The 18,475-nt window shown below is 37.7% G+C and overlaps 1 protein-coding gene across 1 annotated transcript; it reads left to right on the plus strand.

Annotated features, from left to right (window-relative positions):
• The first annotated feature begins 2,322 nt into the window (after positions 1–2,322).
• LOC121369431 (histone-lysine N-methyltransferase SETMAR-like) lies at positions 2,323–18,475 on the plus strand. The gene is made up of 2 exons (XM_041494528.1): positions 2,323–2,634; positions 17,235–18,475. The coding sequence occupies exons 1-2, from the start codon at positions 2,542–2,544 to the stop codon at positions 17,982–17,984; spliced, it is 843 nt and encodes a 280-aa protein (XP_041350462.1). The 5' UTR covers positions 2,323–2,541; the 3' UTR covers positions 17,985–18,475.

Below are 18,475 nucleotides of genomic sequence, written 5' to 3' on the forward strand. Positions count from 1 at the left end.
TGTATATGTATACAAATATATATAGATATACACACACACACACACACACACAATTTATATATATACTGAAACAAAGGCACACACATTATTTACCCTCTGCACCAAAGTAAATACTAAACACACGGAGAGAAGGGGGGGGGGGGGAACGACCTGTATTTTCTTACTGCAGGCCTGCTACAGACACATTTGCACAAAAAAAAAAAAAAAAAATTAAAGTTTAAACAAGAATTTAGGCCTATATTATAATTATTATATGTGTGTAATTTAGCAGTATAAACTTTTATTTTAAAATTAACAAATAAATAAATAAGATGTAGTAGCTGTAGTAGCCTATAGCAAAATAAATACAAGTATAGATAATATCCAAACAACTATGATTAAATGAAAAATAAAGACCACACAAATTTAATAATAAAGGAATATACTCTTTATTCAAGAACTGGATGCATCGTTTTGTTGGGGGGGGGGGGGGGGTTTCATGGAAGACGATGGAATTGTGTATTTTATTTACAGTATAATGTGGGATTTTTATCACTGAACATGCTTGAACTATTTTGTTTGCTAAATTAATCTCTGTTGGTGTCAACAAGCAACAACATTAAAGTCAACGTAGTCACATTCTGTGAGGGAAGCCATGAAAATCCATCAGGTTTGTCGTTTTAATGGGGACCAGACAACTCGGCCCGGGGTACAACTCGGCCCAGACAACTCGGCCCCGTGTCATAGTATGATAGTTGGCCATGTCGTAGTATTGTACTATAGTAATAATAATGTATTATACTGATAGATACCGCTAACTATATGGTCACCATTAAAAATGACAATTGTGCATGTCGTACGCGCATATCGTAGTGTCGGATGGGTTTCTAGAAGTATTGTACTATAGAAATATATATACGTAAAAAACCAACAAAACACATATACATAAATAGTTATAATAATGAAATAAAACACCCATCACCAAAAGAACATAGAAATAAAACGTCCAGCAAGAGATAAAAGTCAGTGCGCAAGAGGGGCGTAGAGCTTTCCACAGGCCGACAGGAATCTAAGTGGACACGTCACCATCTGTGTAGCGTCCCCACAGTTCGAAAATTTCCCCTGTAGATTCCTGAAGGCCTTCCTCTGTCGCCGTCGCATCTTCCTCTCCGAGACAAACCGGCATAACAAATATAAACATAAGTTTAAAGATCCACATATTCGCATAGTCACGTGTCTCAAAGTCTGTTACAAATTCAAGAAATGTATTTTAAATGTTTAATCCCCTAAAATATAAATAGGCTACCTGTCTCAAAATCGTTTCGGGACGTTTAGGTTAAGGTGGGACTAATTCAATACCAACAAAAACACATTCTTTTATTTCAGTGAGAGTACTTTAATTTAAAAAACAACACTTGTCCAACAAGTTGTCTCTGAACTCCGGGTCGAATTGTCTCGCGGTGGGTCGGGTTGTCTCAGAACTCTGGGCCGAGTTGTCCCGACGTGGGCCGAGTTGTCTGGCATTCTTTTTAATGACCCTATCCACAAGCGGCGCCTAGTCTCTTCTTTTGGAAATTTGTAAAACGATATTTTTTTTAACATCATGTTATGGTTTATGCAGCCAACTGCACAACATGTGTTAGGCATCGTGACCGTTAACTGTTGTAAATGATCGACCAAAGTTGCCTCATTTCACTATCAAACCATACGTAACTAAGGAGAAGCTTCACCGCATCACGTAATAAACAATGGCGGCCAGGGGTCGAAGTACCCGTATGTTCGGTTCCGAGAATTGACATAACGGGCCACGTGCACTAGGCGAACACATTGTTAAATTAACTGTTAACGACTGAATCTAGAAGATATCCAGATTAGCGAATTATGTGATGGGGCAATGTGGATTATCTATTATAAATGGTCAAATAACGGGGGGGGGGGGGGGGGGGGGATCGATATTGCAGCCTTAAATATGCCGCCATTTCAACACAGACGGCCTCAGATTACAGTTATCTTCCCATTTGGTTGTCCAAAAATCCGGAAGTTTCACCGCGCAAGTAGTCTGCTGTTTGACTGTGATTATTTCATGGCAGACAGCTATGAAGTGGCAACTGTTTGACTGAAGTGACAGGGGATAGCATGTAGTTTGTAAACATGTGTAACTTGTTGACATTGAAGACTTGTTTGTGGTAATTCCGGCCCATGCAAAAGTAGTGCTTTTTGTGTAAAATGGGTGTACTCCGGCCTGGTTTAGAGGGTGTGTCTGTTTAAACCAATATGCTGGGAGAAAGAGCTGGACAACAGGGGTTGTCCTTTTCAGGGTATGTGTCCCCCATGCAGGCAAAGGTACATACAAAACTTCACGGGCCTGCTGATATTAATAAAAATGTTATAGCCACTAAGGCTATATAGAAACATATAGCGAAATTAATTGTGGTCTGAGGCCAGACGGCTGCAATAGATCACGTGATACAGTAAACGTTCCTCACAAGCGAAAGATTAACATCCGCCAAAACAATAACATGTGCATCTGCCAATCGTACCAAAACCTACGACCACCAGACAATGCAAGAAAGCCAGGACCTGTGTGAGGGAACAGAACGTTTTCCCGTCTTTCTTCATGACAGGCAGCGAGCTAAGATATTGAAGACATTCAAGGTATTTCAAAATCAAGATTGCACATCCCTGGGCACGGTTCAGTGTTCAGTGTCCGTAAGGCTATGTTCATACTAAACACGGACGGACGTCCACGCACGTTTTCCGTGCGTCAGTGGCCGTAAAAGTAGTGCATGCACGAACTGAAATTTTCCGTCAGTGGACGTCCGTGCCGTGCCGTGCTTAGTAAGAAAGACTTTTACGTCTCCCATTAGAATTAAATGTGATTTGCCGTGCACGAGTTTTTTTTTTGGTACCGACGATTTCGGTGGACGTCCGTGTTTAGTATGAACACAGCCTAATAATAATACAGTGCTGTCCGGTGTATCGGCGCACCTAAGCTTTCAAGGACCATTTTCTATGTGAACATTGTGAAATATTTAATAAAATGCGTCTCTCACCAATGAAGAAGTGCATAATCTGAAATACACTACAAACTGTTTTATGTCTGTAGTAAATAAACATTTTAAAATGGTGCATAAATATAGGCACCCCCTTGTATCCAAAACGATTTGCATGTCCGGTGATTCGGCGCAGTAGATGTAGATCGTTGACCCCGCTATTTATAAACCGCCCATGACCTCACTTTTAGCCCATAAACGCTACACTATTGTCCCAGAATTATTTTAGTACTTTTTTTTTTGTTAAAAATATTACTATGAAAATGAACGATCACATATGACACATCTCATGATCAGTTTCGGAATCGTTTTCTTGAGTGGCACAGTACTGCAGATGCATACATGTTCATTGTCATGCATGGCTAAGATGCCTACATGGATTTTATTTTTCTCGGGTAGATTGTGCACACACGTGGATCTTATTTCGCTTTTATTTTTTATAACAATGTGACAATTGTGAACTGGAATGACTGTCAATTAAGGGGTAAAATTTTCGTTTTGTTTGCATTTGCCTGTGTTTTGTTTTTCGTTTTAAATAAAAAAAAATAACCGAACAAAAATAATTACATTTATACTGTTTATTCTAATTTTTAAAATGCGGGAAAGGTGTTTTTAGACTGGTTTTAACATTCTTAATATCAATAAGGATGACCTACTTCGCGTTTATAAACACGAAAACAGATGAATGATTTATTTTGAAATTATTATATAATTACTGATAATTCTATAAAAAAAAAAAATTGCACCCTTAACAAAAAATATGTTGATACTTTATTAACCATTGAAAAAGGAATTGAACTTTAATTCGTTAAAAACTCCGACAACATGACAACTTCCTAAGCATACTCAAGCAAAATACCAAGTGCGCCGATACACCGGACACGGTTGTATACGTCCAACATTTGAGTTACGAGTACTCTACGGTTGCTAGTCAGTTCGTACCATGGTCATTTCGTACCATTGCAAAAAGTCATTTCGTACCATGGTCATTTCGTACCATTGCAAAAAGTCATTTCGTACCCTAGTCTACTAGTCATTTCGTACCTTAGTCATTTCATACCATAACTAAAAGTCATATCGTACCATGGCATAACAATTTATAACAATCACCCGGTAATGTATTTTACAAAATACAAATTACAAATTTCTGGTTAATTTAAGGGATATTTTATCAGGAAAAGACTAAAAATTATTGCCACTTTGTATAAACATTAGCAATTGGCTAATTTGGCAATCAGTAAGGTAGTTAATGTTTTAATGGTTGTTATTGTTTATTTCTTAAACAAATAAGATGCAAATAAGCAAGTTTGAAAAGAAGACCTAATAAATAAATAATATTTGGTTGGTCCATTATATTGTTTTGTTGTTTTTGACTAATTATCTGGAGCCATTTCACACAAAATCAAAGTTGGCAGTTAGTAGTAAATACCATATACGGCTCGTCAGGTAAAATGGAAATAACAGTTGATAGGTATTATGGGTATCAATAACGATATGCTGCACAATAACGTGTTCTGATTTTCAAACTGTCAAAATAAAGTTTTAAAACAAAACCCACTGCTTTTATGCTATAGTCAATTCGTTTTCTATATACTGGTACGAAATGACATGGGTACGAAATGACTTTTTGCAATGGTACGAAATGACCAAGGTACGAAATGACTAGGGTACGAAATGACCAGGCAGCATGGTACGAAATGGATGGTACGATATGACTTGGGTACGAAGTGACTATGATTCGTACTCTGCAGTTCGAGTGCTAGACGGATATTTGGACGGTTATAATCACTTTATGAGGGAATTAATTTTAATTTTAGGGGCGCACGACAAGTGTTACTTTCGGTTTAATAGAAATTAGGGCATCAACTCGAAAATGATTGATGTAAAGGTATTTCACGTCAAACATAGGGTTGTTGTGGTATTAGAGCGGAAATCTTTGCCAACTTTTTGGTGGTCGGGAATTGCCAAAACAATACATAGCTTGGTCTCTGACTGTAATGAGAGCGTATTTATGTCCAAATGTCCGTCTAGCTCTCTTACAGTCAGAGTACTCGGACTACCTAGTTACCTACCTACCTGTGAGAAGGAGGACACAAGTTCAGTGGACAGACAGTGTTTGCTGTCATTGCTGTTCATTAGAATTTTAACCCTAGCTGCTTTCTGCCAACGAAACATAATTTGTTGCATACCACCAAGTTGGCAAAGTGTACCGTTTTACTACAACAACAATCCTATGTTTGACGTTAAATACCTTATTGATCATATTCATGTTGACTTATGAAAAACATCATACATTGTTGTATTAGTGTGGGAATCTTTGCCTACTTGGCAAAAATCACACATTTTCATTACAGTTGTCTCCAACGGCAAAGAGCAAAGAGAGATTACAACCATGAAAATGTATGTCTAGCTCCATGTCTTGATCCAGGATTTCATAAAGGGTAGGGGGTTCCCAAATCCTAAAATTTAAGGCGAGTTTGACTTTGTAAAAAGCAATTGATCTGAGCTCCCAAATGGTGTGGAATATGTATGGGGAGAGCCCAAGGGTTAGGCGTTCTCAGAAGTTTTTGAAATAAAGATGGTTAGATGTGTTTTCAGGGCAATTTAGTGATGTTTTACCATTTTTCTATTTGGATCATGTGCCAGACTATCCTATATTTAGGGATTTATTTATCAGAATGAATACCCAAATGATTTGTTCCGCTTGATAAAGATTCAAACTGTCTTTATTCAGATCAGATTACTATAATATGGTTGAGGCGTTTTAATTGATATTATTATCACTGTTATATTTGTGATTGTGTTCATTACTGAAGTGACTGGCAACTGTGTATTTTATTTGAATTTGAGTATTGTCTGGTATGTCATGGGGTGCTGACAGAAAAACCCAGCTTGTGATTTTTGAGGCCTTCATAGTGTCTATACTACAGTATGGTGCGCTGGCCTTTGGTTGTGCTGTCCAAACCCACTTAAAAAAGCTTGATGGAGTGTACGGTAGAGCCCTCAAGATAATTATTGGGGGCAATATCGGCACCCCATATGATAGCATAATGGTGGAACTTGGAGTATTGCCATTAACTCTGAGGAGAATCAGGCAGGTTTTTAGATATCTAAATAAAGTTAGAAAACTGGTGCCTGACTCTCCAATTAACAAATTGACACGTCAAAAAATCAATACTGTCAGGGATAAGGACGTGTCCATTATATCTTATTTAAATAAATTTGCCACTGACTTAGGGGTGGTCGGATTGACCATGAGTACAGCCAATGATAAGTTGGATGTCCCATGGCGATTCGAACCCCCAGTGGTTTGTTTCCACATTCGAGATGAGATTATTAAATATGAAAACCCAATGTTTAAAAAGATAATTTTTCAAGCAGTGGTGGAGAATTTTTACCCAGATAGTGTACATGTGTACACCGATGGGTCAAAAGACCCCACCACTGGAAAAACAGGTATGGCTTTTATTATTCAAAATATTACTAAACCGATAGCCATTAGGGCCAGGCTTACTGATAATATTTCGGTTTATACGTGTGAACTATTGGCCATACTTTATGGGTTAATGTGGATCCAAAATTACAATAGTAAAAATAAAGGCCCTAGTGGATACGTCATTTTCATTGACAGTTTGAGTGCTTTACAGGCCATAATGAGCCGTGGCAGTGTAAGACCCGAAATAATAAATAAAATATATAAATGTTATAATAATATTATCACCAGTGGAACCTTGGTAAAACTGGAATGGGTACCGGCGCATGTGGGTATACCTGGAAATGAGTTGGCTGACATTAATGCCAAAAATAGTCTGCGTGACGTCAACATAGGCATTAGCGTAGCCTATAATTACAGTGAGGTCAATTTCTTATTGGAGCCACACCTTGGAAGCTTATGGCAAACCGAATGGGACCATCATACCAGGGTGTGGCACTCATATATCAAACCGAAGGCAGCCGGGCCTGGACCAGTTTCTTTTAATATCAGATCTACTAAAATTAATTCAAAATTAAGAATGGGAGTGTGTTTTGGCTTAAATTATAATAAATTTAAAATTAAGAAATCTACCACTCCCAATTGCTTGGTGTGCAACCAGGTTGAGGACGTTAAACATTACCTGATGGTGTGCACCAAGCATTTGTCTAAAAGACTGAAACTGGAATTTTTTTTGGATAAAAATAACATAGTGTTCAGCAGCTATAACTTATTAAATCCACCTGCTGAACACAAAAAAGTAATTGACAGGCTGCTGATTGCCTTTGTGTTTGAAACAAAAACTATTATACGAGTTTTGATAATTAATCACTGTACGGTTGTCCGTTTGTTATTGTAAAATGGCTTCTGTAACAGTCCATATAGCGATATAAACTTATGGCGGTGCCGGGCTGATCGGCTGATAAAGGACGTCCCGAAGTGGCATTCGGTAAGTTCTGGTGATGGTGCGGGGAGCAATACTTCAGTTGTTGCGGCCCCGGCCTAGCTGGAACTCCCCCTGTTAAATGCACATTAGTCCATTAGGGTATGCGCTTTGGGATGATCGTCTTGCTGCAGTCCGGTGCTGGACGAAATTAAACATAATAACAATAATAATTTTGATTTTTTCCACCCCTTATCTATATATCAATTGAATTATTGGTTTAATTATTTATATTGTTCTTAAGGCATTTAGTTACTATATCACTGATCTATTGTTATAGGACACTGAATTGGTTCCTAATAATTTATGCTGATCTAATTATAATTTATAGACTTCTCCCACTCGGGGTTAGTGCGTGTACGGCCCTATCTCACCACATGTTGTGTATTATCCTTCTGTGGTGAGTGATGGGCCCAATATATAGTCTATTTTAAACTACTTTAATTCAATTTGCCTGAAGACAAGACGTCCTTTTGCGGTGATGGACTTAAGGTATCAGCAATAGTTATAGATTTATTAATACCTTATTATAACTTTAATAATCATTTTATGGAGTGAGTTGAATTCGTCTGCCGCTGTTTGCGCTTGTCAGGCTAATATAAGGCTAAAAGTACGACTTTTTAAGATTTACGGGTTTTTAACTAATTTTAAAATTAACATGTATATAAATTGGTCAGTAGACCTTTTTTTTTTTTTTTAATATATATATTTTTTCTTTTATATGTTGTGGTGTGGTGTAAATGATATGTAAGTGTCAGCTTCGGGTAAGTAGAAGGGGGGTTCTATTACCTGGCAGTAATATGCTAGGGGATAGGACGCTTAGGCGTAGGCAGTTTCGGCCATAGAGAGAGTTAGGTATGTCCGGGGGGCTGCCGCCCCCCCCTCTCCTTGGGTTACCAATACGAGTGCTGCACCTCCTTCCAACTACTAAATAATTCCTGAGATGGATACCCCAACCTTTCCTACCAACCTCCCCTTCCTCCTCTAGTAGGGCTAATTTTAAAATTATATTGTTTTAATTTAGACCGCCCGATCTAAAATGGGCCTAAATTATTAAATAAAGAATAGATATAAAATATAATATTAGGAATGCGCATTAAAACTGGTAAAAGTCCCATGTTTATTTTTGGGTGTAAAGTTCAAAATTGTCCCTTATATTTCTGCCCTGGACCAATTTACTGGCTATCCAGAGATCGGGCCTGGGACAGACATGCTTGAAAACCTAGTGGTATATGAGCATGTAAGTAAATATTGGAATGGAATGTGTTCAAACTGTCTTTATTCAGATCAGATTACTATAATATGGTTGAGGCATTTTAATTGATGTTATTATCACTGTTATATTTGTGATTATGTTCAAACTGTCTTTATTCAGATCAGATTACTATGGTATGGTTGAGGCGTTTCAATTGCTGTTGCTATCACTGTTATATATGTGATTATGTTCAAACTGTCTTTATTCAGATCAGATTACTATGGTATGGTTGAGGCATTTCAATTGCTGTTGCTATCACTGTTATATATGTGATTATGTTCAAACTGTCTTTATTCAGATCAGCAAGGCTCAATGGGTAGGTGTAAACCACTTGCACCGACCAGTGATCCATAACTGGTTCAACAAAGGCCATGGTTTGTGCTATCCTGCCTGTGGGAAGCGCAAATAAAAGATCCCTTGCTGCTAATCGGAAGAGTAGCCCATGTAGTGGCGACAGCGGGTTTCCTCTCAAAATATGTGTGGTCCTTAACCATATGTCTGACACCATATAACCATAAATAAAATGTGTTGAGTGCATCGTTAAATAAAAAACACTTCTTTCTTTCTTTTATTCAGATCAGATAACTATGGTATGGTTGAGGCGTTTCAATTGATGTTGCTATCACTGTTATATATGTGATTATGTTCAAACTGTCTTTATTCAGATCAGATTACTATAGTATGGTTGAGGCGTTTCAATTGATGTTGCTATCACTGTTATATATGTGATTATGTTCAAACTGTCTTTATTCAGATTAGATTACTATGATATGGGTTGAGGCGTTTTAATTGCTGTTGCTATCACTGTTATATACAGTCGAACCTGTCTATGGCGGCCACTCGTGGGACATGACAGAAGTGGCCTCCATAGAGAGGTGGCCGCCGTATGCAGGTCATATATAAGTCCAAATTTTTAAAAACAATTACAGGCGGCCAACTCTTGAAATGTACAGTTGAACAGCTGCTTTGACTTGGCCAATATAACTAGAGGCAAGTCATCGTCGACGTCACTGGCTGCACTAATAGCTACTTCAGAATCTTTGAACCCACATTTTGCGAAGCACTTCTGGATGGTGGATGCTTCCACGTGTTTCCATGCATTGTGGATCCAGTAGATGGCCTGCAGAATGTTGATTTCTTTCAGAAGCTGTGAACCACACTTGCTTGTATCCTTTTCCATGGCAGAGATCACGTGCTGTAGTTGTCTTTTCCGGTATTTGAGCTGCATTGTTTGTATGATGCCTTGGTCCATCGGTTGCAATTTGGAAATGGTATTTGCTGGCAGAAATACTAATTTCACATTACTGAGTTGAGTTGCAGGGTGAGATGGGGCGTTATCGACAAACAGTAACACTTTTCTTCCTTGTCTCATCTTGCGGTTAAATCTCTGCAGCCACCACTCAAACAATCCGGTGTTCATCCATGCTTTCTTGTTGTTGGTGTTTGTTACTGGTAGAGATTCTGGTGTTATGTTTTTAAAACAGCATGGTTTCTTGTTGTTGGTGTAAGTTACTGGTAGAGATTCTGGTGTTATGTTTTTAAAAAAGCGTGGTTTCTTGTTGTTGGTGTAAGTTACTGGTAGAGATTCTGGTGTTATGTTTTAAAACAGCGTGGTTTCTTGTTGTTGGTGTATGTTACTGGTAGAGATTCTGGTGTTATGTTTTTAAAACAGCGTGGTTTCTTGTTGTTGGTGTAAGTTACTGGTAGAGATTCTGGTGTTATGTTTTTAAAACAGCGTGGTTTCTTGTTGTTGGTGTATGTTACTGGTAGAGATTCTGGTGTTATGTTTTTAAAACAGCGTGGTTTCTTGTTGTTGGTGTATGTTACTGGTAGAGATTCTGGTGTTATGTTTTAAAACAGCGTGGTTTCTTGTTGTTGGTGTATGTTACTGGTAGAGATTCTGGTGTTATGTTTTTAAAACAGCGTGGTTTCTTGTTGTTGGTGTATGTTACTGGTAGAGATTCTGGTGTTATGTTTTTAAAACAGCGTGGTTTCTTGTTGTTGGTGTATGTTACTGGTAGAGATTCTGGTGTTATGTTTTTAAAACAGCGTGGTTTCTTGCACTTTCCTATGACTAGAGGAACACATTTTTCTCCGGTCATACTTGCACATAGTGTCACGGTCAGTCTCTCCTTCGAGCGCTTACCGCCAGCACATTCATCACCTTTCACTTTAAGGGTTGCCTTTGTTGTATCCCTGTAAAACAGACCGGTCTCGTCCATATTGAAAATGTCCTTAGGAGCATACCCGTCACACACCACTGGCAACTTTGACTTCCAGTCCTCAACTGCAGTGTCACTTACGTCACCTCGCTCCCCACTTAGTGTACCTGTGACGATGTTGTGCCTATGCCTGAATGAATCCAGCCACCCATTTGAGGCTTTGAAACTCGCTATTCCCAAATCTTCGGCAAATTTTAACGCCTTCTCCTTAATCAGTGGACCGCTGACATTTATTCTACGAGCAGTGGCATCTTGGAACCATTTCCAAACCAACATGTTAATATCCTCACTGCCTGTAAGTTTTCTCTGCCTTTTTCTGTCAGAGGGCTGGTTGTTATCATAATCTGCCAACACCTCCGCTTTTCTCTTTAAAATGCCATCAATCTGAGTTCTACCCACCCCAAAATGTTCAGCAATTTTTCTAGCTCTCAATTTGTCTTTCTCTGATTTTTTAATGACCTCTACTCTCTGTTCCAACGTTAACGTGATCAGCTTACTGGGTTTAGGTGGCATTTTGAAAATAAATATCAGAAATAAACTGCAGCAGTATTTAATTCCTTCTAGAGTTGACACGTTTAACTCCAGTTGTTTTAGGCTAGATACCCTCTTATCAACTGTGTTTAATGACCACTGCCGATGACTAGTACATCGCACCATTAATCCAGATTAAAAACACTTGTTAATTAACGAAAACAACTAAGCGACAGACGACCTTTAAAGGACCGCTGTTTATCAAGCCAATTGGTTATATCAACAAAAACATCTTACGTTTATTTTTACGATTGCCGACATTTCTTTATAACTTGCACTAAAAAACAATTGTGGCCGCGATAGCAGGTTCATTTTTGCTTTTTTATGACAAAAGTGTGGCCGCTGGCCGCGTTGAGCAGGTGGTTGCCATATAGAGGTAAAATATATAGTAAAATTCATTGGGGGGACCTCAGGGTGGTCACCATGGACAGGTGGCTGCCATATGAAGGTGGCCACGAAGGCAGGTTTGACTGTATGTGATTATGTTCAAACTGTCTTTATTCAGATTAGATTACTATGATATGGTTGAGGCGTTTTAATTGATGTTATTATCACTGTTATATATGTGATTATGTTCAAACTGTCTTTATTCAGATGAGATTACTATATGGTTGAGGCATTTCAATTGCTGTTACTATCACTGTTATATATGTGATTATGTTCAAACTGTCTTTATTCAGATCAGATTACTATGATATGGTTGAGGCGTTTTAATTGATGTTATTATCACTGTTATATATGTGATTATGTTCAAGTTTAACCAAATTGCAACTCCAGTTAATACAATAATAAAAGTATGCATGTATACCATTACAACATTTTGTTTTATTGTTTCAAACATCAACCTTGATGTGGCATGTTTCACAAATGAATAAACACAAAGTAAAAATTCTAGGCATACCTTTTTTGAAAGTGAAAATCAGCCTAATATATCCAATGTCCATTGAACCACCAGCCAAGTAAACAAAAACACTGCCAGCCAGTGTTTCTGCCAGAAAGAAATGTTTGGGTATGGTGCTATGGAATTGAATATTTACAATGTGTATGCTGAATGCAACTGCAGTTAACAGGGGGAATGGGGGGGCCTGCCCCAGAAAGAAAATTGGTTACGTTTAGGGTTAAGAAAATCATTCAACAATGATAAGTAATTTTGTAAAAATCTGCAAACAGTTTTGGACATGGTGCCATACCTGTTTTACCCTCTGGCAGAAATCCTGCCAGCAGAAAAGCAAATATTCAGCTGTTAAATAAATATGAAAAGGAATATGTTCATGGCTCTACTACAGTACCGTATCTGCAAACTGTGTGAAATGTTTGTACTAGACAGACGAGTTGACATGTTTTCTTCAGTTGTGGAGATACACCAGGAGAACACCGGACAAACCAAGAACACCAACACTGTGGTATTCATACTGCCTCAGTGGAAAGACAAGAGGAATTTCATTCAACAATCATTAATGCTTATAGATGTGACAAACTACAAAAAAAGTAGAATCCAATCAGATAGACAGACATTTTAGAAATAGATTTTGAAATAATTCATAAAGTGTGCTTATGTGACTTTAGAAGAAACACAATGTTCATAGTTAAAATTTTGCAGATTTGCCATTTTTGTAGCAGATGTTGGGGAGCCCATACATGTAAAGCAGTACAATGAAGAATAAACAACTTTGTTGAAAATCAAACTTCTGGAGCAAACTGCAAACTCTGTTCCTGTCTCGTTGATGGCAGATGATTGATGAAGGCAATATGGAACAAATGGAAATTTTTGGAAAGTTTGTAAGCAGCCATGGGCATGTATCTGAACATTATCTTGGAATTCCTAGCATTGACCACACAGATGCAGAATCATTAGTTAAGTACATCAAGAACTTTTTAGAATCCAAACAAACTGACATTGAAAAGGTTCAGTTCACAGTTTGTGATCACTACAACACAATGTCAGGCCAAAAACCCAGACTGAACAAAGATTCACTTTGAATCTCCATTTACATTATACATAAACTGTTTTAAACCATTTCAAACACTCAGTAGCTGCCCAAAGTTGAAGATGTACAAGAAGTAGATTCTTGTTTAGTTTCCATAGCAATACTATTTTGCTATGATGCTGGGACAAAATGCTGTGCAGAAGAATGTACAGGAGATAAACAATGAAACCCGGAACTTTGAATGTAGTATTTCCTTCAGTCAGGAGGTGGCCTTCTCACAAAGAAGCATGTGTTACAGTGTTCAACAGGTGCCAGACTATTTTGATACTCTTGACCAAAGAAACAGAACGGGCCAGATGTGGATTAAAATGAAGCAGTGAAGGTCAAAGTCATAGCTCTTTGTGATATTTTGACAGACTATTATTATGATACTCTTGACCAAACCTGTGGGCAAACAGTTAGGGCCAAAATGATTTATGTGAAAAGGAAGCACACTTGGAAAGTCATCGGAATAGCTCTTTATGTGATATTTTGACAATAATCTTTCATTATTATGATCTTGGTGCACTGTGGGCAAAGAGTTAGGAGCAAAATTGTATTTTTGTCACTCTAAAAGAATTAACCACACTTTGTCATGAAAAATTACATCACAAACAATTAAATGGCCACCAAAGACCACTTAAAATAGTCTAATGAAATTTAGTGCTGCATTAAGTAGCCAATATGGTATTCTGATATTAATCTCACAACAAAACATATTTCAACACATTGACCAAAATACAGAACTTTATTTAAAATTTAAAAATTGCATGTTTTGTAAAATCATTCACTGTGCAATTGGCCAGATGATTATATTGTGCTAAAGTGATGTCATGTATGTTGATTGATGTTCCATGTGGTTCAGTTTGCAAGCATCTGTTTAGATATTTTGTTTATCGAAACATTTTAATGTTATCAAATGCATTATTGTGGGTGCATATTGCTCTCAGGTTAGAACATGCACAACTGGATTTATTATAATGACTATTGATGATGTCCCTTTATTTGAAGATTTATGTCTTCACAAAAATCTTTAATTTAATAAAAAGTTTGTTTTGTTTAACAACACACTAGAGCTCACTGATTTATTAATTGGATGTCAAACATTTGGTAATTTTGACATATATAGTCTTAGAGAGGAAACCCACTACATTTTTCCATTAGTAGCGATGGATATTTTATATGCACCATCCCACAGGCAGGATAGCACATACCATGGCCTTTGATATACCAGTCATGGTGCACTGGCTGGAACGAGAAATAGCACAATGGGCCCACTGACAGGGATCGATACCAAACGAACCGCACATCAAGTGATTGCTTTACCACTGGGCTAATTCCCGCTCCATAATTTAATTTTTAAAAACCCACTGGGCCATTAGTTTCCACTTGGTTAGAAATTGTGTTTTGATTGTATTTGACAGAGTATCATTTTATTTGGAAACCAATGGATTTCACAGGGTTGTCAACATAAGACAGAATACTAATAAATCCATCTGTTTTCAATAAAAAATAATACCTCCTATCCCCACACACACACTGACAGATGGCAGAAATGTATTTAAAATAATACCTCCTATCCCCACACACACACTGACAGATGGCAGAAATGTATTTAAAATAATTTCATCAGATTTGTATGCATACATGTATATTAAATTAATAATAGGATGTTTTTTAGTACTTTTACACATCAAACAAACAACCACCAGGCACTGAGAGAGAGTATCATCATGTGTTTAACAATATATAACGTATACTTGTCACTAAATGGTTGCTAATTTGAGCCCTGAACACGTACGTTTAATACCAGAAGTAATCTTGAAATTAAATGACATAAGATTTAGACTCATTACTTAGCATCTGGTCATTGGAATTGTTTTAATTGAGTTTTCAAGACTACACGTAAGTGTGCTCATGCTCAATACTCACATATAAACAGGCCTACCTTCATCTGGCCATTTTTCATTAAATGTTTGTAATATTTTTTGACTGGATCCTGAACTGGTCATATGGTTTAATGTGTAGCATAAAAACCAGTCCAGCAACAAAAGGCTGGTTGAACTTACCCAAGAATATCTCGAGCTAGAAAACACTGTTTGTAGGTGAGATGCATTTTCAAAGTTATACCACAACATTCGTACAACACAACAAATAATGCATGCATATGAAACTGTTAGTTTGTTTTATTTAACTACACCATTATAGGGCTTATTCATTCATTACTGTACATCAAACAATTAATCATTCTGATGAATTGGCGTAGAGGAAACCTGCTACATTTTTTTAATTAGTAGCAAAAGAACTTTTATAAGGACTTTCAAATAGACTGGCCAGCACATCTTTCATATACCAGTTGTGAAGCATTGGTTGGGATAGGGGGGAAAAACAATCAAAGAATGGATCCACTGAGGTGGTTCTATCCCATGATGCAAACACCTCAGACAGGTGCTCTGAAGACCGAGCTGGATCCTGCCCACTACGTGTATATGAATGACAAGTATTGTGGGTCTAATGCATATTTTCTCCCAAGTTAGATGACAAATGTTCTTTCCTCCCTTCTTTTCCGTTCCCTAGTATGTGTTAAGATTAATACACGTCACCAGAGCAGCTTGGTTACATTCTCAATTCAGTTTCTAACTGTTGGAGGTTCATATGCAAGTGCTAGTTGCAGGGAGGGTGGAGTAGAATTTATTTCAACTTTGATGTCCACAGACAGATTATAAAGTATTGCCATCTAGTTTTGTTATGAAGTAGTGAGTACACTGTCTAGATTCAATAGTAACTTGAAGTAAGATTGTTCATTTGTGTTCCAAAAACCTATTATATGTGTACATAATGTACTCAGACATGAATGTTTTTCAGATATTTAATCATCTGTACAGTGTTATCGGGTTTTCAGTGGTTGATTTCTTCAAAGTTTTCCATATTCTTTGTCCAAAACATACGATGTGGTCTAACTAGTGCTTTATATAGAGAATGCTACATGAGTGACCATTACAAGTTGTTTCAAAATGTATCTAACGAGTGAAAGCAGTTGGATACGTTTTTAAATGAGTTGTAAGATAAATTGTATCTAACAGACACAAATGTATTCTATTCGCAAAAATTAGGTTTTAAGCAAAAAAAAATTTTTTTACTAGAAATTATTTACAGCCCTTGCACTTGTAGCTAACTTACACATCACAGACAAATGATTGTCAGGTTAACAATATGTCACAGTGTAATCAATTTCAATCGTGCTGTTTTTTCATTGGATGTATGGTATTGGTGACCTGGTCATCACCAACAGGTGTGTAAGAAATATATTCTGACTTGGAGCCTCCAGTTTAGACCATGGTGAAACCCTACCCCTAGGGCCAATCTCGGTACCACTATTAAAATTTCCTGATTTCTTTTGTAACCTATTTTATCTCTGTGTACTGTACATGTATTAATAAGTGATTAGTTTTTTTTTAGAAAATGCAATTGATTTACAAATTATGGTCAGCTGGTTAAACAGTTCCTAATGTTGGCTTTCATTTTTCACTTGGAATGGGATGTAGCTATGGGTTACAGGCTCACTTTAGAACCATAACAAGTTTACCATGATGCGGATTCGTGTAGGCCAATATATAGCAAAGTCGATAGCCTTGTTGCTTTTTGGTAAGAGTTACCCATGTGGCAGCAGTAGGTTTCCTCTCTAACTATCTAGATCAAGTGTCAAAATAACCATATATCTAGCTATAGGTTTTGCATTTTGTGAGATTACTTGTCAAAATGTTTTAATCACCCAGAGCTGGCCCTGCATTCCTTTGTTTTTTTCTTTTCAGTATGTTCCTTGTAACATCCCTGGGCCTGGCACCAGTTATGAAGATTTCCAGACATTGCTGGCTGGGTGTGAGTGCATGGACACCTGCACAGACTGTGCCTGTGTCTCGAGGTTTGGACCAAACTACGACCAGAGTGGCGGGATTCTTCCTCCGCTCCTGTCTCCAGACAGCAACAAGCTGGTGGTAGAATGCAATACAAACTGTTCTTGTCCTCGCACCTGCTGTAACAGAGTCGTTCAAAACGGCATTCCAGTTCAGCTGAAACTTTTTGAAACAGAATCAAAAGGTTTCGGTCTGTGCACACAAGAAAGTATTCCTGCGTTTAATTTTGTTTGTGAGTATGCTGGGGAGGTGTTGACAGAGCATGAAGCCAGTCAAAGAGTCCAACATAAAACACGGCAGGAAATGAATTACTTGCTTGTATTACAGGAATTCTGTTCAACAGGTGTAATCAGGACTTTGGTCGATCCAGAAATAATTGGCAACATTGGGCGTTTTATCAACCATTCATGTGACCCTAATTTGATAATGGTTCCAGTACGAGTGTCCAACAATGTCCCCAAGCTTGCCCTGTTTGCATGCAGGGATATCGGCCCAGGGGAGGAGCTGTGTTATGACTATAGTGGTCGAAACTGTGGCCAGACAGATGTAAGGGAAGAGAGCAGTAAGCACAGGTGGAAGAAAGTTTGTAAATGTGGATCAGCCAAGTGTCGTGGACTTTTACCAATTGATGAATCCTTGTTTAAATGAACAGTCTGGTCTTTTTTAAGAGATCACTCGTTGGACATCAATTTCGTCTCCAGCATATGTTGCAGATCATTTTTGAGACACAGAGTCGCCACAGCCATATTGTTCAATGAAATAAGCAGGACTGAAATTGATTGCTTTATTCTGAAACTGACTGTGAAACTAATTGTCACACAAGTTGGCTGCAGGCACAAGCAAAGTCAATAAGTTTTAAAAATAGAAAAACTACACTTTGTCAGTTAAAATACCATTTACCTTACAACTTGTTATACGGCCATCTATGATGGGTCGTATTATGCTAAGGTGTTGTCTGTCTGTTAACGTTTTCCTGTCCGGACCATATCTTACAGTTGCATACAGAGCCATCAAATGTCACATGTAGGAACAACTTGGGATGGCCATGTGTCACATACTATTACTAGGTCACTGTGACATACTTTTACGGTCTACTGCACATAACGGTAAATCCTTGTCCAGATCATATTTTGCATACA

Source organism: Gigantopelta aegis, chromosome 3 (assembly GCF_016097555.1).
Source record: "Gigantopelta aegis isolate Gae_Host chromosome 3, Gae_host_genome, whole genome shotgun sequence".
Classification (NCBI taxonomy): domain Eukaryota; kingdom Metazoa; phylum Mollusca; class Gastropoda; order Neomphalida; family Peltospiridae; genus Gigantopelta; species Gigantopelta aegis.